The sequence below is a fragment of the Boleophthalmus pectinirostris genome, unplaced genomic scaffold, assembly GCF_026225935.1.
Source record: "Boleophthalmus pectinirostris isolate CB_2022bp ecotype Guang Dong unplaced genomic scaffold, ASM2622593v1 HiC_scaffold_7, whole genome shotgun sequence".
Taxonomy (NCBI): domain Eukaryota; kingdom Metazoa; phylum Chordata; class Actinopteri; order Gobiiformes; family Gobiidae; genus Boleophthalmus; species Boleophthalmus pectinirostris.
In genome coordinates, this window is record NW_026571473.1 from 41,827,690 (window position 1) to 41,850,189 (window position 22,500).

At 47.2% G+C, this 22,500-nt stretch overlaps 3 protein-coding genes across 4 annotated transcripts in view; 2 read left to right on the forward strand and 1 right to left on the reverse strand.

Annotated features, from left to right (window-relative positions):
* Positions 1-4,023, forward strand: part of orc1 (origin recognition complex, subunit 1) — a 21,913-nt gene extending 17,890 nt beyond the window's left edge. Inside the window, exons 17-19 of one of the 2 annotated variants that reach the window (XM_055165315.1) lie at positions 2,826-2,913; positions 3,530-3,658; positions 3,822-4,023. In XM_055165315.1, coding sequence (XP_055021290.1) covers positions 2,826-2,913; positions 3,530-3,658; positions 3,822-3,887 — 283 coding nt within the window. In that variant the 3' untranslated portion in view covers positions 3,888-4,023. Of the gene's footprint in view, positions 1-2,825; positions 2,914-3,529 lie in introns of both variants that reach the window. The other variant, XM_055165314.1, reaches the window with a different exon arrangement.
* Positions 4,024-4,467: 444 nt separating this feature from the next.
* LOC129412182 (tetraspanin-1) lies at positions 4,468-11,005 on the forward strand. Its single transcript, XM_055165326.1, has 9 exons — positions 4,468-4,573; positions 4,807-4,877; positions 4,974-5,038; positions 7,329-7,535; positions 8,429-8,503; positions 8,981-9,079; positions 9,388-9,615; positions 10,440-10,523; positions 10,634-11,005. The coding sequence occupies exons 3-9, from the start codon at positions 4,982-4,984 to the stop codon at positions 10,691-10,693; spliced, it is 810 nt and encodes a 269-aa protein (XP_055021301.1). The 5' UTR covers positions 4,468-4,573; positions 4,807-4,877; positions 4,974-4,981; the 3' UTR covers positions 10,694-11,005.
* A 266-nt stretch (positions 11,006-11,271) lies between these two features.
* Positions 11,272-22,500, reverse strand: part of pomgnt1 (protein O-linked mannose N-acetylglucosaminyltransferase 1 (beta 1,2-)) — a 35,005-nt gene continuing 23,776 nt past the window's right edge. The window contains exons 16-21 of the mRNA XM_055165324.1: positions 21,964-22,092; positions 17,570-17,695; positions 17,261-17,370; positions 14,934-15,069; positions 12,546-12,655; positions 11,272-12,402 (exon numbers count right to left, since the gene is read on the reverse strand). Coding sequence (XP_055021299.1) covers positions 12,321-12,402; positions 12,546-12,655; positions 14,934-15,069; positions 17,261-17,370; positions 17,570-17,695; positions 21,964-22,092 — 693 coding nt within the window. The 3' untranslated portion in view covers positions 11,272-12,320. The remainder of the gene's footprint in view (positions 12,403-12,545; positions 12,656-14,933; positions 15,070-17,260; positions 17,371-17,569; positions 17,696-21,963; positions 22,093-22,500) is intronic.

The following is a 22,500-nucleotide window of genomic DNA, read 5'->3' on the forward strand; positions in this document are numbered from 1 at the left end:
TTGTGTGATGTTGTATCTTTGTGTGACGTTGTGTGTGTTGTGTTGTTGTATCTTTGTGTGACGTTGTGTGTTTGTGTGATGTTGTATCTTTGTGTGACGTTGTGTGTGTTGTGTTGTTGTATCTTTGTGTGACGTTGTGTGTGTTGTGTGTTGTATCTTTGTGTGACGTTGTGTGTGTTGTGTGGTGTTGTATCTTTGTGTGACGTTGTGTGTGTTGTGTGTTGTTGTATCTTTGTGTGACGTTGTGTGTTTGTGTGATGTTGTATCTTTGTGTGACGTTGTGTGTGTTGTGTGTTTGTGTGATGTTGTATCTTTGTGTGACGTTGTGTGTGTTGTGTTGTTGTATCTTTGTGTGACGTTGTGTGTGTTGTATCGTTGTGTGACGTTGTGTGTTTGTGTGTTGTTGTATCTTTGTGTGACGTGTGTTGTGTGTGTGTGTTGTGTGTGTTTGTGTGTTGTTGTATCTTTGTGTGACGTTGTGTGTGTTGTGTGTTGTATCTTTGTGTGACGTTGTGTGTGTTGTGTGTTGTATGTGTTGTGTGTTGTGTGTGTGTTGTGTGTTGTTGTATCTTTGTGTGACGTTGTGTTTGTGTGTTGTGTATCTTTGTTGTGACGTGTTTTGTGTTGTTGTATCTTTGTGTGACGTTGTGTGTGTTGTGTGTTTGTTGTATCTTTGTGTGACGTTGTGTGTGTGTTGTTGTTGTTTGTGTGACGTGTGTGTGTTGTGTGTGTGTGTGTTGTGTACGTTGTGTGTTGTGTGTTTGTTGTGTTGTTGTATCTTTGTGTGTTGTTGTATGTTTGTGTGTGTGTGTGTGTGTGTTGTTGTATCTTTGTGTGACGTTGTGTGTGTTGTTGTATCTGTTGTGTGTGACGTTGTGTGTGTGTGTGTGTTGTATCTTTGTGTGACGTTGTGTGTGTTTGTGTGTTGTTGTATCTTTGTGTGACGTTGTGTGTTTGTGTGTTGTTGTATCTTTGTGTGTGTTGTGTGTGTGTTGTTGTATCTTTGTGTGACGTTGTGTGTTTGTGTGTGTTGTATCTTTGTGTGACGTTGTGTCTTGTGTGTGTTGTGTGTTGTTGTATCTTTGTGTGTGTTGTGTGTTTGTGTGATGTTGTATCTTTGTGTGACGTTGTGTGTGTTGTGTGTTTGTGTGATGTTGTATCTTTGTGTGACGTTGTGTGTGTTGTGTGTTGTTGTATCTTTGTGTGACGACGTGTGTTGTGTGTTGTATCTTTGTGTGACGTTGTGTGTGTTGTGTGTTGTTGTATCTTTGTGTGACGTTGTGTGTGTGTGTGTTGTATCTTTGTGTGACGACGTGTGTTGTTGTATCTTTGTGTGACGTTGTGTGTGTTGTGTGTTTGTGTGTTGTTGTATCTTTGTGTGACGTTGTGTGTGTTGTTGTATCTTTGTGTGACGTGTGTGTTGTTGTATCTTTGTGTGACGTTGTGTGTGTTGTGTGTTGTTGTATCTTTGTGTGTCGTTGTGTGTTGTTGTATCTTTGTGTGTTGTTGTATCTTTGTGTGACGTTGTGTGTGTTGTGTGTTGTATCTTTGTGTGACGTTGTGTGTGTGTGTGTGTGTGTTGTATCTTTGTGTGACGTTGTGTGTGTTGTGTGTTGTTGTATCTTTGTGTGACGTTGTTTGTGTGTTGTTGTATCTTTGTGTGACGTTGTGTGTGTTGTGTGTTGTTGTATCTTTGTGTGACGTTGTGTGTGTGTGTGTTGTATCTTTGTGTGACGTTGTGTGTTGTGTGTTGTTGTATCTTTGTGTGACGTTGTGTGTGTTGTGTGTTGTATCTTTGTGTGACGTTGTGTGTGTTGTGTGTGTGTTGTATCTTTGTGTGACGTTGTGTGTGTGTGTGTTGTTGTATCTTTGTGTGACGTGTGTTGTGTGTGTTGTTGTATCTTTGTGTGACGTTGTGTGTGTTGTGTTGTTGTATCTTTGTGTGACGTTGTGTGTGTTGTGTGTTGTTGTATCTTTGTGTGACGTTGTTTGTGTGTTGTTGTATCTTTGTGTGACGTTGTGTGTGTTGTGTGTTGTATCTTTGTGTGACGTTGTGTGTGTTGTGTGTTGTTGTATCTTTGTGTGACGTTGTTTGTGTGTTGTTGTATCTTTGTGTGACGTTGTGTGTGTTGTGTGTTGTTGTATCTTTGTGTGACGTTGTGTGTGTTGTGTTGTTGTATCTTGTGTGACGTTGTGTGTTGTATCTTTGTGTGACGTGTGTGTGTGTTGTATCTTTGTGTGACGTTGTGTGTTGTTGTGTGTTGTATCTTTGTGTGACGTTGTGTGTGTTTGTGTGTGTTGTATCTTTGTGTGACGTTGTTTGTGTGTTGTTGTATCTTTGTGTGACGTTGTGTGTGTTGTGTGTTGTTGTATCTTTGTGTGACGTTGTGTGTGTGTGTGTTGTTGTATCTTTGTGTGACGTTGTGTGTGTTGTGTGTTGTATCTTTGTGTGACGTGTGTGTGTGTGTGTTGTATCTTTGTGTGACGTTGTGTGTGTTGTGTGTTGTTGTATCTTTGTGTGACGTTGTGTGTGTTGTGTGTTGTTGTATCTTTGTGTGACGTTGTGTGTGTTGTGTGTTGTATCTTTGTGTGACGTTGTGTGTGTTGTGTGTTGTATCTTTGTGTGACGTGTGTGTTGTGTGTTGTATCTTTGTGTGACGTTGTGTGTGTTTGTGTGTTGTATCTTTGTGTGACGTTGTGTGTGTTGTGTGTTGTATCTTTGTGTGACGTTGTGTGTGTTGTGTGTTGTATCTTTGTGTGACGTTGTGTGTGTTGTGTGTTGTATCTTTGTGTGACGTTGTGTGTGTTGTGTGTTTGTGCTTCAGGTCGGCGTCTGTTCAGGAGCAGATGTTCCTCAGGTCGATCATCGCTGAGTTCAGACGTTTGGGTTTAGAGGAAGCGACGTTTCAACAGGTACAGACCCCGTCACACACACATGGACCCTGTCACACACACACACACGGACCCTGTTACACACACACACAAGGACCCTGTCACACACACACACAAGGACCCTGTCACACACACACACACAAGGACCCTGTCACACACACACGGACCACGTCACACACACACACACAGACCACGTCACACACACACACAAGGACCCTGTCACACACACACACAAGGACCCTGTCACACACACACACACACAAGGACCCTGTCACACACACACGGACCACGTCACACACACACACACGGACCACGTCACACACACACACAAGGACCCTGTCACACACACACACAAGGACCCTGTCACACACACACACACAAGGACCCTGTCACACACACACACACAAGGACCCTGTCACACACACACGGACCACGTCACACACACACACGGACCTCGTCACATGTGTGTCATGGGCTGTGATTGGTCGGTGTGTGTGCTGGCAGAGTGGTTGACGTGTGTTTCAGGTGGCGCTGTGTCGTGTGGATGTGTGTTGTGTGTGTGTGTGTGTGTGTGTGTGTGTGTGTGTGTGTGTGTGTGTTGTGTGTGTGTGTGTGTTGATGTTTGTGTGTGTTTCAGGTGTTTGTCCAGCAGGTGGCGCTGTGTCGTGTGGAGGGTTTGGCTCCGCCCCTCGTGTCTGAGTCTCTGTCTGTGTGTTTACGTCTCGGGGCGTCGAGGCTCCTCCTCCTCGACGACGCACGAACCGACCTGCAGCTCCGAGTCCGACTCAACGTGAGCCAAGACGACGTCCTGTACGCACTCAAGACCGACTGAGACCGAGACCAGGACCGAGGACCGAGACCAGGACCGAGACCAGGACCGAGACCAGGACCGAGACCAGGACCGAGACCAGGACCACGCACAAACCGACCTGCAGCTCCGAGTCCGACTCAACATGAGCCAAGACGACGTCCTGTACGCACTCAAGACCGACTGAGACCAGGACCAGGACCAGGACCAGGACCATGACCAGGACCAAGATGACGTCCTGTATGTGTTCAGGTTGGACCAGGACCAGGACCAGTGGGTCGACTTGAGTTTTGAGCATGAACAAGACTTAAAAGGATCTGGAAATCTGTCACTGGGTCCTGGTCTTGGTCCTTGGTCCTGGTCTTGGTCCTTGGTCCTGGTCTTGGTCCGTTTTTGTAGTTGTTTTTTTTTAAACTTGTTTGGAGATTTTGTCTCGTCTGTTTTACGTGAAATGTTTTTTGTCGTTGAAGTTTTATCGTTTTTGAATCTGAATAAAAAAGTTTTATTTAATTAAATTCATGAATCGTGTTTTTATTTCAACTTCAGAACAAACTTCAGAACTAACAACTTTTCTTCTCATGAAAAGAGCAACAGGGAAACGGGAGGGCATCTGACACAATCTGCTCCGACTGTGACAGCGACACACCTCATTCTGCACCTGTCAGGCTCCTGTCCTGCACCTGTCAGGCTGTGCACTGAACAGCTGAAAGGTCCCTGTCCAAACTTCTCGCACAGGCCCCGCCCCCTCACCTGCAGGCCCCGCCCCCTCACCTGCACAGGCCCCGCCCCCTCACCTGCACAGGCCCCGCCCCCTCCTCTCACCTGTCCAGGTTTGTTCTGGAGTCACTTCAGATGAACTCGGCTCCGACTCAGGTAAGACTCAAGACCGGACCTGGACTGGACCTAGACTGGACCTGGACTGAACCTGGTCTGAACCTGGTCTACACACTGGATTTCTCAAAAACTTCTGAGACGTGTTTTTCTAAATTCAACATTAAACTTAAAACTTTCACAAATGATTTGGACGATTTTTGGCTGAAAAATAAAAATCTGTTTTTCTGTTTGTTTCTTTGACATTTGTTTGTTTTTCTTTTTTCTAAACTCAGAGGAACTTCAGAAGATCGAGCTCCAAAACTCGACCATAAAATCACACGAACTGAGAATAAAATAAATAAAAGTAAAATAAATAAATCTTCCAAAATAATTTTAAAAATATTAACGACCAAAATAAAAATTCATAAATAAAATTAATAAAAAGTTTTGTTTGTTTCAGGTTTGGGGATGAGACGCTTCACGTTTGTCAAAGTCACGATGTTTCTGTTCAGCCTCCTCCTGTCGGTGAGTCCAGGACCTGGACCTGGACCGGGACCAGACCGGGACTAGACCGGGACTGAAACAGGAGTAAAACAGGACTGAACTAGGACTAGACTGGGATTTGATCAGGACTGAACTAGGACTGGAACAGGACTGTGTTTAAAGTCCTGGTCTGGTTCTGGTCTAGTCCTGGTTCAGTCCTGGGGCCTCATTTATAAATCTTGCTTATGCAAAAATCCGTGCGTCGTCGCTTCCTACACCAACTGTGGGATTTATGAACCTCGACTAAGTCGTGGCTCTTTGTTTAACTCTACACCAACTCTGGTCCTGTAAACTCTACACAAAGTCTGGAGACACGGGAAAAAGTGACACTCGTGGAGAGAAGCAGAAGTGAACAGAGTTTGAGGAAGAGTTTGATCAGAAAATCCACGTATATAAAAGAATGACCTTCAGATTTGTGCATTTAAGTGTTTGGTTCAACAAAACACAGAGAAGGGCTGTTTATTCCACTCATTATTCTCTAAAATATTAAACATTTAAACTCGTGTACGAGCGCGGACCACGATCCTGATGCAGCTCAGGATCAACCACAGTCCACACCAAGACCACAGACTTTATAAAACACAGACTGACCAACACAGAGGACGAAATAATGACCCGACCTGAGACTAAACTCTTCCCTCGGACACAGAAGGAGCCAGACTTTTGTTTAATGAACAAAACTTTAACACTTTTACTTTAGTCTTTACGCACCGAGCGCCAGAGTGACCTGAGTCTGTGACCCGAGTCTGTGACCCGAGTCTGTGACCCGAGTCTGCGACCCGAGTCTGCGACCCGAGTCTGCGACCCGAGTCTGCGACCCGAGTCTGTGGACAACACAAAGCCCACTGTCCGAACCTGACGTCAACCAAAATCTTCTCTACATGTTTGTGTAATGTGGAACTGAGCACATGACACAGACCCACACACACAGACCCACACACACAGACCCACACACACAGACCCACACACACAGACCCACACACAGACCCACACACACAGACCCGCACTCACAGACACACACAGACACACAGACCACACACCACAGACCCACACACAGACCCACACTCACAGACCCACACACACAGACCCACACACACAGACCCACACTCACAGACCCACACACACAGACCCACACTCACAGACCCACACACACAGACCCACACACACAGACCCACACACACAGACCCACACACACAGACCCACACTCACAGACCCGCGCTCACACTCACAGAGGTCAGAGGTCAGACACACACTCACAGGTTCAGCAGTTTGGATGTTTGGTGTGGACTTTTATTGGCAGAATAACATCTGTATCTGATGTGTTTCATGTTAAATCTGTGTCCTCGTGTCCTTCCCTCGCTCCTTTCCCTCTCCAGGGGAGGGCATCTGAATCTCTCGCACGCGCTCATAATTTGACCATTCAGATCAGCGTGTATCTATGTGTATATGCATAAATATACAGGCCCAGTCCACACACACATCATAGACAGACTTAAAAATATAAAAATAAAACTCTTGAAACAGCGAGAAACACACTGACTTTACTGCAAAGATGTGCTGCCGTAATATGATGAAATATGATTAAATGAACAGATGAGTCGTTGTCACTTTTAGTTTTGTGTTTATTTATTAAACTTGTTTAAGTGTTTGTCGTGATCACGTGATGCTGCGTGGAGCCTCCTCCTCTGTCCCGCGTGTCTGATTATCGACTCATGTTTAGGGAAATCTCATTCACCAGTCACTTTACCTGCTCCTTTTATGGTGAGGTGGAGGTGTGAGGGGGCGTGGTCTGTCCTTTTATGGTGAGGTGGAGGTGTGAGGGGGCGTGGTCTGTCCTTTTATGGTGAGGTGGAGGTGTGAGGGGGCGTGGTCTGTCCTTTATGGTGAGGTGGAGGTGTGGGGGCGTGGTCTGTCCTTTTATGGTGAGGTGGAGGTGTGAGGGGGCGTGGTCTGTCCTTTTATGGTGAGGTGGAGGTGTGAGGGGGCGTGGTCAGGTTTGGTTCGTGCGGTGGGTTTTCTAAATATGGAGTTTGCGGCGCACGACTGTCGTAGCTACAGACGAACACAGGAACTTACAACAACATCTGCGCAGTTTTTATAAATGAGGCCCCTGGTTCAGGTCTGGTCTTGTTTCGGTCCTGGTCCTGGTCCTGGTCCCGGACCTGGTCCTGGTCTGGTCCTGGTGCAGGTCTGGTCTTGTTTTGGTCCTGGTCCTGGTCCTGGTCCTAGTCCCGGTCCTGGTCCAGTCTCAGTCTCGGTCTTGTCCCGTCAGGTGGGCGGGGCGGCCCTGTTGGTCTTGGGCCTGTGGGTTTCTGTGGACGGGTTTTGGTTCTTGAGGGTCTTGGGGATCTTCTCGTCTCCTGGAGCTTCGTCTGTGAACGTCGGGTTCTTCTGCTCGGCTCAGGGCCTCGTGCTCCTCGGCCTCGGGTTCCTCGGGGTCTGTGGACCTCACAGACCCAGCAAGAGCCTGATCCTGCTGGTGAGAGCACCTGACACACTGCACCTGACACACACTGCACCTGACACACACTGCACCTGACACACACTGCACCTGACACACACTGCACCTGACACACACTGCACCTGACACACACTGCACCTGACACACACTGCACCTGACACACACTGCACTGACACACTGCACCTGACACACTGCACCTGACACACACTGCACCTGACACACTGCACTGACACACTGACACACACTGACACACACCTGACACACACCTGACACACACTGCACCTGACACACACTGCACCTGACACACACTGCACCTGACACACTGCACCTGACACACACTGCACCTGACACACTGCACCTGACACACACTGCACCTGACACACACTGCACCTGACACACACTGACACACACTGACTGACACACTGCACCTGACACACTGCACCTGACACACTGCACCTGACACACACTGCACCTGACACACTGCACCTGACACACACTGCACCTGACACACTGCACCTGACACACTGCACCTGACACACTGCACCTGACACACTGCACCTGACACACTGCACCTGACACTGGGTCTGTGGGTTTTCTGAAGGTTCTGGAGAAAAAAAAGACACAATACTGAGGCAAAAAAAGAGAAAAACAAAAGAAGTTGTTCATGGTTCTCGTGGTTCTCCTGATGTTTCTTGTGGTTCTCCTGATGTTTCTTGTGGTTCTCCTGATGTTTCTTGTGGTTCTCCTGATGGTTCTCGTGGTTCTCCTGATGGTTCTCTGATGATTCTTGTGGTTCTCCTGATGGTTCTCGTGGTTCTCCTGATGGTTCTCGTGGTTCTCCTGATGGTTCTCGTGGTTCTCCTGTGGTTCTCCTGATGGTTCTCGTGGTTCTCCTGATGGTTCTGGTCCAGTTCTTCTGTGTGGTCCTCATCATCTTCATCGCTGAGGTGTCGGTGGTCGTGGTGGTTTTCGCCTACTCCTCCTTCGTGAGTCTGACTCAACATTTTATTTTTTATTATTTTTTGAAAAAAAGGTTTGTGTGTGTGACCAGGTGTGTGTGTGTGACCTGATGTGTGTGTGTGACCTGATGTGTGTGACCTGGTGTGTGTGACTTGGTGTGTGTGACTTGGTGTGTGTGACCTGGTGTGTGTGACCTGGTGTGTGTGACCTGGTGTGTGTGTGTGACCTGGAGTGTGTGTGACCTGGAGTGTGTGTGACTTGGTGTGTGACCTGGTGTGTGTGTATGACCTGGTGTGTGTGTGTGTGTGGTGTGTGACCTGGTGTGTGACCTGGTGTGTGACCTGGTGTGTGTGTGTGACCTGGTGTGTGACCTGGTGTGTGTGTGACCTTGTGTGTGACCTGGTGTGTGTGTGTGTGTGTGACATGGTGTGTGTGTGTGTGACATGGTGTGTGTGTGTGACCTGGTGTGTGTGTGACCTGGTGTGTATGACCTGGTGCTTCAGGCTGAGAGGATCCTTGGTTCTTGGGCGACTCGAGTTCTTCAGAAAGATTTTGGCTCCGACTCGACGATCACAGAGACCTGGACCCGAACCATGAACCAGGTACACGCGCAGGACCGCACCTGACACACACTGGACCGCACCTGACACACACTGAACCGCACCTGACACACACTGGACCGCACCTGACACACACTGGACCGCACCTGACACACACTGGACCACACCTGACACACACTGGACCGCACCTGACACACACTGGACCGCACCTGACACACACTGGACCGCACCTGACACACACTGACCGCACCTGACACACACTGGACCGCACCTGACACACACTGGACCGCACCTGACACACACTGGACCGCACCTGACACACAGTGTGTGTTCATGTTTGTGTGTTTCAGTTTTCTTGTTGTGGTTTCGTCGACTTCAGAGATTTCGTGGGGTCAAAGTTCGTGGAGACTCAGGGTCATTTCCCCCTGAACTGCTGCAGGAACCAGAGCTCCGCCTACGAACCACGAAGCTCCGCCTACGAACCACGAAGCTCCGCCTACGAACCACGAAGCTCCGCCTACGAACCACAGAGCTCCGCGCCCTGCAGCGTCGAGGAGGCGGAGCTCAGTGCAGTGCAGGTAACAGCTGCATGTTCAAAACAGAGTAAGGAACATGAAGATCTGAATATGTGACACGTTACAGTAACACTCACAGAGTAAATACTCCTCAGTAACACAGAGTAAATACTCCTGTAACACTCACAGAGTAAATACTCCTCTGTAACACTCACAGAGTAAATACTCCTCTGTAACACTCACAGAGTAAATACTCCTCTGTAACACTCACAGAGTAAATACTCCTCTGTAACACTCACAGAGTAAATACTCCTCTGTAACACTCACAGAGTAAATACTCCTCTGTAACACTCACAGAGTAAATACTCCTCTGTAACACTCACAGAGTAAATACTCCTCTGTAACACTCACAGAGTAAATACTCCTCTGTAACACTCACAGAGTAAATACTCCTCTGTAACACTCACAGAGTAAATACTCCTCTGTAACACTCACAGAGTAAATACTCCTCTGTAACACTCACAGAGTAAATACTCCTCTGTAACACTCACAGAGTAAATACTCCTCTGTAACACTCACAGAGTAAATACAGAGTAAATACTCTGTAACACTCACAGAGTAAATACTCCTCTGTAACACTCACAGAGTAAATACTCCTCTGTAACACTCACAGAGTAAATACTCCTCTGTAACACTCACAGAGTAAATACTCCTGTAACACTCACAGAGTAAATACTCCTCTGTAACACTCACAGAGTAAATACTCCTCTGTAACACTCACAGAGTAAATACTCCTCAGTAACACTCACAGAGTAAATACTCCTCAGTAACACTCACAGAGTAAATTGATCATATTGAAGTGAACAGCTGCATGTTTTTTTCTTTAGGGATGTTTCACACAAATCCTCGAGTCTCTGGTGAAAAACACAAACATCGTGGGCGGAGTCGTCGCCGGAGTCACAGCTCTGGAGGTACAAGTGTAGAAAGTACACACTATGTGTACTTTGTGTACTTTATACACACATACACATATACACACACACACACAGACACACACTCAGTTGTGTTTTTGTGCTCTCAGGTCGCTGCTCTGGTCGTCTCCATGTTTCTTTTCTGTCACCTGGATGAGATGAGCAGCTGAAAGGTCCATGTCTCTGTAAACAGCCTCGTGTTTCTTTGCTCTTGTTTTCTGTGGTAGATCAGTGTGTCAGACTCTCGCGGGGTCGGACTGTGTGCAGCGAGTTTAATCAAATATTTTACTGAATCATTTAAACTTCAGGAAATGTAAACGACATAAAAGTTATAATTATTCTTTATGAAACTGTCGGTTTTCAGTTTAAACGAGGAGCAGCTCAAAAACACAAAGGTGAAGCTGCGGAGGAGAAAGTCTGACATTAAATATGAAAGTGTGAAATAATTATGATTTTAAATTCAATAAAAATCTTTCAAGTCACATCAGTTTTTTTTGTTCTGTAGTAACAGCAATAAAGAAGTAGTAAAAGTAGTAGGAGTAGTAATAGTACTCGTATATTTTTGTAGTAGTTTGTATCAGGTCTTAAAAAAAAGCTTTAACCCCGAGAACCACGAAGGACATAAACAAAACACCTCTCCCTCCAGAGCTCAGCTTCCTCCCACAACCAGACCACAGGACGGGACCGCACCTGTCGCACAGGGAGAGCACCTGTCGCACAGGGAGAGCACCTGTCGCACAGAGAAACACTGAGTATAAAAAAGTTTTATTTTCACAAAATTAAAAACTACATAAAAATTCTTCAAACAACAAACTCTCTCCATCAGTGTAAAACTCAAACTTCACCGGGACCGGGTCTAGACCAGGTCTAGACTCGGTCTATAGTGGGTGGGTCTGTTTTGAACGGGAGCAGTGGGACGAACAGCAGCAGGTCTGATCTGGACACCTGTAAGGCCTCAGAGTCTTTTACAGTTTCTCAAACAAAAAGCAACAAAAACTAAATTCAGTCTGAAAAATGATCGGAGCCATTTTTACATTTTACAAAAAAAAAACAAACATATAAACAAATAAATAAACTCTGATTTGAGTTTTAGAATCTAAAAATGTTTGAACACAGAAGTCAGGGATTTTTTCGTAAACCGGGTCAGGGCCGGGTCTGGACCGGTGAGTTCTGCTTTAGTGTTGATATTCGTGAATCCTTCAGTCGTTCAGGATCCAGAGAAATTTAATTCTGTCTCTGGACAAAAGTTTTTGATTGAATCTGTTTCTCAGCTCGTCCCAGATCCGTCTTCAGTTCTTCAGCTGCTGGACGCCGCCTTAAATCTGCCTGAAGGGGGCGCTCACAGCACTGACACTCCTCTGACACACACAGACACACACACGTGTGTCGAGTGTGTGTCGAGTGTGTGTCGAGTGTGTGTCGAGTGTGTGTCGAGTGTGTTGACGTGTGACCTGAGGCAGATCAGCAGAATCGTTCAGGTCCTGATGAAGCTTCACACAAAAATCAAATCGATTAAAAACTTTTGTCCAGAGACAAAAATGAATTTCTCTTTGGTGTTTTAGTGTCGATACTGAAATGTTGAGACGTTTTTTAAAAGAAAAGTGACTCCAGAGACACAGGACCAATGAGAACAGCTGCAGGGTCTGAACAGCTGCAGGGTCTGTGGTGTTTCGAGTGTTAAAAAGCAGATTAGTCTTTTCATACAAGAGCCACAGGAGCAGCGACGAGTCTGAACAGCTGCAGGGTCAGAGTCTGAACAGCTGCAGCTGTGGGTCAGAGTCCGAACAGCTGCAGGGTTTACAGCTGCTCCACGGCGGCTGGTTCTTCTTTTGGTGGAGGCTCCAGGTGAATCGGCGTCACAGACGACGGTTTCCTCCAACTGAACACAAATAAAACAAACAATCAGTCGTGTAGAATTTGTAGAAGTACTTGTAGAGGTACTTGTAGTAGTAGTAGTAGTAGTAGTAGTAGTAGTATAGTAGTACATGTAGTACATGTAGTAGTTGTAGTAGTAGTATTGACCTGTAGGGGGAGAGGGGCGTGGCCACCACCAGGATGTGGTTCTTCTTTCTGAAGAGTCTCCAGAGCCCACGATGGTTCCCACGAACGTCCAGGTCCCACACGTGAAGACACTGAGACCAGGACCAGGACCGAGACCAGGACCGGGACCAGGACCAAGACCAGGACCGAGACCAGGACCGGGACCAGGAGGAAGTAGAAGAAGAGGAGGAGGAGGAAGATCAGAACAACACATTACACAACACTATTTTATTTTATTTGCAGTAGCAGTAGTAATGGTAGTAATAGTAGTATTTGCAGTGGTATTTGTAGTACTTGTAGTAGTACTTGTAGTAGTACTAGTACCTTAGCGAGCTCGGTCCAGGTCTCGGTGTTGTAGTAGTAGTAGTAGTAGTAGTAGTACTTGTACCTTGGCGAGTTGGGTCCAGGTCTCGGTGTTGTAGTAGTAGTAGTAGTAGTAGTAGTAGTAGTAGTAGTAGTAGTAGTAGTAGTAGTAGTATTTGTACCTTGGCGAGTCGGTCCAGGTCTCGTAGTAGTTGTAGTAGTAGTAGTAGTAGTAGTAGTAGTAGTAGTAGTAGTAGTAGTAGTACTTGTACCTTGGCGAGCTCGGTCCAGGTCTCTGTGTTGTAGTAGTAGTATTTGTAGTAGTAGTAGTAGTAGTAGTAGTAGTAGTAGTAGTAGTAGTAGTAGTAGTAGTAGTAGTACTTGTACCTTGGCGAGCTCGGTCCAGGTCTCTGTGTTGTAGTAGTAGTAGTATTTGTAGTAGTAGTAGTAGTAGTATTTGTAGTAGTAGTAGTAGTAGTAGTAGTACTTGTACCTTGGCGAGCTCGGTCCAGGTCTCTGTGTTGTAGTAGTAGTAGTAGTAGTAGTAGTAGTATTTGTAGTAGTAGTAGTAGTAGTAGTAGTACTTGTACCTTGGCGAGCTCGGTCCAGGTCTCTGTGTTGTAGTAGTAGTAGTAGTAGTAGTAGTAGTAGTAGTAGTAGTAGTTGTAGTAGTAGTAGTAGTAGTAGTAGTATTGTAGTAGTAGTAGTAGTAGTAGTAGTAGTAGTACTTGTACCTTGGCGAGCTCGGTCCAGGTCTCGGTGTTGTAGTAGTAGTATTTGTAGTAGTAGTAGTAGTAGTACTTGTACCTTGGCGAGCTCGGTCCAGGTCTCGGTGTTGTAGTAGTAGTATTTGTAGTAGTAGTAGTAGTAGTACTTGTACCTTGGCGAGCTCGGTCCAGGTCTCGGTGTTGTAGTAGTAGTATTTGTAGTAGTAGTAGTAGTAGTAGTACTTGTACCTTGGCGAGCTCGGTCCAGGTCTCGGTGTTGTAGTAGTAGTAGTAGTAGTAGTAGTAGTAGTAGTAGTAGTAGTAGTAGTAGTAGTAGTAGTAGTAGTAGTGTGTACCTTGGCGAGCTCGGTCCAGGTCTCGGTGTTGTAGTAGTAGTATTTGTAGTAGTAGTAGTAGTAGTAGTACTTGTACCTTGGCGAGCTCGGTCCAGGTCTCTGTGTTGTAGTAGTAGTATTTGTAGTAGTAGTAGTAGTAGTACTTGTACCTTGGCGAGCTCGGTCCAGGTCTCGGTGTTGTAGTAGTAGTATTTGTAGTAGTAGTAGTAGTAGTACTTGTACCTTGGCGAGCTCGGTCCAGGTCTCGGTGTTGTAGTAGTAGTAGTAGTAGTAGTATTTGTAGTAGTAGTAGTAGTAGTAGTAGTACTTGTACCTTGGCGAGCTCGGTCCAGGTCTCTGTGTTGTAGTAGTAGTAGTATTTGTAGTAGTAGTAGTAGTAGTAGTACTTGTACCTTGGCGAGCTCGGTCCAGGTCTCGGTGTTGTAGTAGTAGTAGTAGTAGTAGTAGTAGTAGTAGTAGTAGTAGTAGTAGTAGTAGTAGTAGTACCTTGGCGAGCTCGGTCCAGGTCTCGGTGTTGTAGTAGTAGTAGTAGTAGTAGTAGTAGTAGTAGTAGTAGTAGTAGTAGTAGTAGTAGTAGTAGTACTTGTACCTTGGCGAGCTCGGTCCAGGTCTCGGTGTTGTAGTAGTAGTAGTAGTAGTATTTGTAGTAGTAGTAGTAGTAGTACTTGTACCTTGGCGAGCTCGGTCCAGGTCTCGGTGTTGTAGTAGTAGTATTTGTAGTAGTAGTAGTAGTAGTACTTGTACCTTGGCGAGCTCGGTCCAGGTCTCTGTGTTGTAGTAGTAGTATTTGTAGTAGTAGTAGTAGTAGTACTTGTACCTTGGCGAGCTCGGTCCAGGTCTCTGTGTTGTAGTAGTAGTATTTGTAGTAGTAGTAGTAGTAGTAGTAGTAGTAGTAGTAGTAGTAGTAGTAGTAGTAGTACTTGTACCTTGGCGAGCTCGGTCCAGGTCTCGGTGTTGTAGTAGTATTGTAGTAGTAGTAGTAGTAGTAGTAGTAGTACTTGTACCTTGGCGAGCTCGGTCCAGGTCTCTGTGTCCGTCTCCGTCTCCATCCTGATGAACATCACGAACGTTTTTCCTTCGGTGTCGGGAACAAACGAATCATCACACGGATCCAACGAGTGATTCAACACCTCCGCCTCTCTGAAAGTACAAATACTCCAAATACTACTACAAGTACTACATACAGACGAGTGAACACTCCGCTCTCTGAAATACTACACTACTACTACAGTACTACAGACGAGTGATTCAACACCTCCGCTCTCTGAAAGTACAAATACTCCAAATACTACTACAAGTACTACTACAGTACTACTACAAGTACTACAAGTACTACAGACGAGTGATTCAACACCTCCGCCTCTCTGAAAGTACAAATACTCAAATACTAAATACTACTACAAGTACTCAAAGACTACTACCTACTACTACTACAAGTACTACAGACGAGTGATTCAACACCTCCGCCTCTCTGAAAGTACAAATACAATACTACTCCAAATACTACTACAAGTACTACTACAAGTACTACAGACGAGTGATTCAACACCTCCGCCTCTCTGAAAGTACAAATACTCCAAATACTACTACAAGTACTACTACAAGTACTACTACAAGTACTACAGACGAGTGATTCAACACCTCCGCCTCTCTGAAAGTACAAATACTCCAAATACTACTCCAAATACTACTCCAAGTACTACTACAAGTACTACAGACGAGTGATTCAACACCTCCGCCTCTCTGAAAGTACAAATACTCCAAATACTACTACAAGTACTACTACAAGTACTACTACAAGTACTACTACAAGTACTACAGACGAGTGATTCAACACCTCCGCCTCTCTGAAAGTACAAATACTCCAAAAACTCATACTACACACATACTACAAGTACTACTACTGAAAGTACAATACTACTCAAATACTACTACAAGTACTACTACAAGTCTACAGACGAGTGATTCAACACCTCCGCCCTCTCTGAAAAAGTACAAATACTCCAACTTACTACAAACTACTACAATACTTACTACAAGTACTACTACAAGTACTACAAGACGAGTGATTCAAACACCTCCGCCTCTCTGAAAGTACAAATACTCCAAATACTACTACAAGTACTACTACAAGTACTACTACAAGTACTACAGACGAGTGATTCAACACCTCCGCCTCTCTGAAAGTACAAATACTCCAAATACTACTCCAAATACTACTACAAGTACTACTACAAGTACTACAGACGAGTGATTCAACACCTCCGCCTCTCTGAAAGTACAAATACTCCAAATACTACTACAAGTACTACTACAAGTACTACTACAAGTACTACAGACGAGTGATTCAACACCTCCGCCTCTCTGCAAGTACAAATACTCCAAATACTACTCCAAATACTACTCCAAGTACTACTACAAGTACTACAGACGAGTGATTCAACACCTCCGCCTCTCTGAAAGTACAAATACTCCAAATACTACTACAAGTACTACTACAAGTACTACTACAAGTACTACTACAAGTACTACAGACGAGTGATTCAACACCTCCGCCTCTCTGAAAGTACAAATACTCCAAGTACTACTACAAGTACTACTACAAGTACTACTACAAGTACTACAGACGAGTGATTCAACACCTCCGCCTCTCTGAAAGTACAAATACTCCAAATACTACTCCAAGTACTACTACAAGTACTACAGACGAGTGATTCAACACCTCCGCCTCTCTGAAAGTACAAATACTCCAAATACTACTACAAATACTACTACAAGTACTACTACAAGTACTACAGACAAGATCAGACAGGTGCAGAGACAGGAGCAGACAGGTGCAGAGACAGGTGCAGAGACAGGAACAGACAGGAGCAGAGACAGGAGCAGACAGGTGCAGAGACAGGAGCAGAGACAGGTGCAGACAGGTGCAGAGACAGGAGCAGAGACAGGAGCAGACAGGTGCAGAGACAGGAGCAGAGACAGGTGCAGAGACAGGTGCAGAGACAGGTGCAGGGGACAGGAACAGACAGGAGCAGACAGGTGCAGACAGGTGCACTGACCGGAGCAGAGACAGGTGCAGAGACAGGAGCAGAGGTGCAGGAAGCAGAGACAGGTGCAGAGACAGGTGCAGCAGACAGGTGCAGAGACAGGAGGCAGCAGGTGCAGAGACAGGAGCAGACAGGTGCAGACAGGTGCAGAGACAGAGACAGGCAGAGACGGAGCAGACAGGTGCAGAGAGGAGCAGAGACAGGTGCAGGAGCAGAGACAGGGTGCAGACAGGTGCAGACAGGTGCAGAGACAGGTGCAGACAGGTGCAGACAGGTGCACTGACCGGAGCAGTCTCTGGACTTCAGTCTCGTACTCGTCTTTCTTCAGCAGGTCCACGTCTCTCAGATCCACCAGAGGAACAGTGTTCAACTTATGTTTCTTAAAATAAACCTCCTGAAACACAGAACCAGACCAGGACTGAAACAGGACCAGGACCAGGACCTGGACCAGGACTGAAACAGGACTAGACCAGGACTAGACCAGGACCAGGACTGAAACAGGACCAGGACCAGGACTGGACTAGGACCAGGACTAGACCAGGACCAGGACAGGACCGGACCAGGACTAGGACTAGACCAGGACTTGGACTCACGTGGAAGTATCCGTTCATGTTGAGTCCGATGATTCCAAAGTGGTAGGTCCTGGAGACGTCGGGAATCACACACTCACGTCCTCGTCTCTGCTCCGGCATCCGCAGCCACATGTCCCAGTCCCACAGCTGCAGAGGGACGAGGGACGAGAGACATGAGACAGGAGACAGGAGACAGGAGACGGGAGACAGGAGAACAGGAGACAAGAGGAGAGGGGACGAGAGACAGGAACGAGAGACATGAGACAGGAACAGGAGACGGGAGACATGAGATGAGAGACAGACGAGAGACATAGACAGAGAGACATGAGAGAATGAGAGAGACGGAGACGGGAGACGGGAGACATGAGACAGGAGACAGACATGAGACAGGAGACATGAAACAGGAGACGAGAGACATGAGACGAGAGACAGGAGACATGAGACGAGAGACATGAGACATGAGACAGACATGAAACAGGAGACGAGAGACATGAGACGAGAGACATGAGGAGACAGGAAACAGGAGAAAGAGACAAGAGACAAGAGACAAGAGACAGAGAAGGAGACAGGAGACAGGAGACAGGGACAGGAGACAGGAACAGGAGACAAAGACAAGAGACATGAGACTGAGACATGAGACAGACTTGAGACAGGAGACAGACATGAGACAGGAGACATGAGACATGAAACAGGAGACGAGAGACATGAGACGAGAGACAGGAGACATGAGACATGAGACATGAGACTGAGGAGACGAGAGACATGAGACGGAGAAAGGAAACAAGAGACAAGAGACATGAGACATGAGACATGAGACATGAGACATGAGACATGAGACGAGAGACATGAGACATGAGACATGAGACGAGAGACAAGAGACAAGAGACAAGAGACAAGAGACAAGAGACATGAGACATGAGACATGAGACATGAGACAGACTGAGACAGACATGAGACATGAGAATGAGACATGAACAGGAGACAGAATGAGACGAGAGACATGACATGAACAGAGACAAGAGACAAGAGACAAGAGACAAGAGACATGAGACATGAGACATGAGACGGAGACAGAAGACAGGAGACATGAGAATGAGACATGAGAGAGACAGAGACATGAGACATGAGACGAGAGACAAGATAGACAGGAGACATGAGACGGGAGACAGGAGACAGGAGACATGAGACAAGAGACAAGAGACATGAGACATGAGACGAGAGACATGTCTCATGTCTCATGAGACAAGAGACGACAGACATGAGACAGGAGACAGACAGGAGACATGAAACATGAGACGAGAGACAGGAGACATGAGACAGGAGACATGAGACGAGAGACATGAGACATGAGACAGACTTGAGACAGGAGACAGACATGAGACAGGAGACATGAGACATGAAACAGGAGACGAGAGACAAGAGACAGGAGACATGAGACGAGAGACGGGAGACATGAGACAAGAGACAGGAGACGAGAGACATGAGACAAGAGACATGAGACATGAGACGAGAGACATGTCTCATGAGACATGAGACAGGAGACAGACAGGAGAACATGAAACAGAGACGAGAGACAGGAGACATGAGACGAGAGACATGAGACATGAGACATGAGACAGGACTTGAGACAGGAGACAGACATGAGACAGGAGACATGAGACATGGACATGAGACGAGAGACAGAGAGACAGAGACGAGAGACGAGAGACATGAGACGAGAGACATGAGACATGAGACATGAGACGAGAGACGAGAGACATGAGACAAGAGACAGGAGACAGGAGATGAGACATGAGACAGGAGACATGAGACATGAGAGAGACAGAGACAGAGAGAGACAGAGACATGAGACATGAGACGAGAGAGACATGAGACGAGAGACGAGAGACATGAGACATGAGACGAGAGACATGAGACGAGAGACATGAGACGAGAGACATGAGACGACATGAGACGAGAGACATGAGACGAGAGACGAGAGACATGAGACATGAGACATGAGACATGAGACGAGAGACATGAGACGAGAGACATGAGACATGAGACAGGAGACAGGAGACAGGAGACAGGAGACAGGAACAGGAAACAGGAAACAGGAAACAGGAGACATGAGACGAGAGACATGTCTCATGTCTCTCGTCTCCTGTCTCTCGTCTCATGAGACGAGAGACAGGAGACATGAGACAGGAGACAGGAGACATGAGACGAGAGACATGAGAGACATGAGACGGGAGACGAGAGACAGGAGACATGAGACATGAGACGAGAGACATGAGACAGGAGACATGAGACATGAGACGGGAGACGAGAGACATGAGACGGGAGACGGGAGACATGAGACGGGAGACAGGAGACAGGAGACAGAGAGACATGAGACAGAGACATGAGACATGAGACGGGAGACATGAGACATGAGACGGAGACTGAGACGAGAGACGAGGAGACATGAGAGACGAGAGACATGAGACGGGAGACATGAGAGGAGACATGAGACATAGAGACAGGAGACAGGAGACATGAGACATGAGACGAGGAGACATGAGACAGAGACATGAGACATGAGACATGAGACGGGAGACGAGGAGACATGAGACATGAGACAGAGACAGGAGACATGAGACAGGAGACATGAGACAGGAGACGAGGATGAGACAGAGAGACAGGAAGACAGGAAACAGGAGACATGAGACGAGAGACATGTCTCATGACTGTCTCTCGTCATCATGAGACGAGAGAGACAGGAGACATGAGGAGACAGGAGACAGGAGACAGGAGACATGAGACATGAGAGAGACATGAGACAGGGAGACATGAGACGAGACATGAGACATGAGAGACATGAGACGAGAGACAGGAGACATGAGACAGGAGACGAGACATGAGACAGAGACATGAGACGGGAGACGGGAGACATGAGACATCAGGAGACGGGAGACGAGAGACAGGAGACATGAGACGGGAGACGAGAGACAGGAGACATGAGACAGGAGACATGAGACGAGAGACATGAGACAGGAGACGGGAGACATGAGACATGAGACGGGAGACGAGAGACAGGAGACATGAGACAGGAGACATGAGAGAGACATGAGACAGGAGACATGAGACGGGAGACATGAGACGGAGGAGACAGGAGACATGAGACGGGAGACATGAGACGGGAGACATGAGACATGAGACAGGGAGACGAGAGACAGGAGACAGGAGACATGAGACAGGAGACAGGAGACATGAGACGAGAGACAGGAGAGGAGACATGAGACGGGAGACGGGAGACATGAGACGGGAGACATGAGACGAGAGACATGAGACAGGAGACGGGAGACGGGAGACATGAGACATGAGACGGGAGACATGAACATGAGACAGGAGACAGGAGACATGAGACAGAGACATGAGACAGGAGACAGGAGACAGGAGACAGGAGACGGGAGACATGAGACAGGAGACATGAGACGGAGACAGGAGACATGAGACAGGAGACAGGAGACAGGAGACAGAGACAGGAGACATGGGAGACATGAGACAGGAGACATGAGACATGAGACATGAGAGACATGAGACGAGGAGACATGAGACGGAGACATGAGACAGGAGACATGAGACGGGAGACATGAGACAGGAGACGGGAGACATGAGACGGGAGACAGGAGACAGGAGACATGAGACGAGAGACAGGAGACGGGAGACATGAGACGGGAGACATGAGACAGGAGACATGAGACAGGAGACATGAGACAGGAGACATGAGACGGGAGACATGAGACGGGAGACATGAGACAGGAGACGGGAGACAGGACACAGGAGACATGAGACGGGAGACAGGACACAGGAGACGACATGAGACAGGAGACATGAGACGAGAGACATGAGACAGGAGACATGAGAGAGACATGAGACAGGAGACATGAGACGGGAGACATGAGACGGGAGACATGAGACATGAGACAGGAGACATGAGACAGGAGACAGGAGACAGGAGACAGGAGACAGAGACATGAGACAGAGAGGAGACATGAGACGAGAGACATGAGACAGGAGACATGAGACGGGAGACATGAGACAGACATGAGACGGGAGACGAGAGACAGGAGACATGAGACAGGAGACATGAGAGACATGAGACAGGAGACGAGAGACAGGAGACAGGAGACGGGAGACATGAGACAGGAGACATGAGACGGGAGACGGAGAGACATGAGACATGAGAGGAGACGGGAGACGAGACAGGAGACATGAGACAGGAGACATGAGAGACATGAGACAGGAGACGAGAGACAGGAGACAGGAGACGAGAGACATGAGACAGGAGACATGAGACGGGAGACATGAGACATGAGACATGAGAGACAGGAGACATGAGACGGGAGACATGAGAGGGACAGATAAACGTCTCTTCTTCTTCTTCTTCTCACCTTCTCGGGCGTCGGCCATTTTGCCTCCAGTTCTTCTTTGTAGAGACTTTTCTTCAGGACCCAACCGAGTCCAGGCATCGACTCCACCCTGTAGAGCAGCGCCGGGTCCTCGGCCGTGTGCTCGTAACCCTGGCAACGAGAGACCGGTCAGACCAGGACCAGGACCAGGACCGACCCCCGAGACCCCAAGACCCAGACCTAAACCCCGAGACCCGGAGCAGACCCGGTTCAGTCCTGGTTCAGTCCTGGTTCAGTCCTGGTTCAGAGGCTCTCGAGTCTCAGTGAGGTTCAGGTCCGTCTTTTGTCTGAGGAGAGACTCACCTCAGACCCAAACCCGACCCCAGACCGACACCGGGTCCTGGACTAAACCAGAACTAAACCAGGGCTAAACCAGGACTAAACCAGGACTAAACCAGAACTAAACCAGAACTAAACCAGAACTAAACCAGGACTAAACCAGGGCTAAACCAGGACTAAACCAGAACTAAACCAGGGCTAAACCAGGACTAAACCAGAACTAAACCAGAACTAAACCAG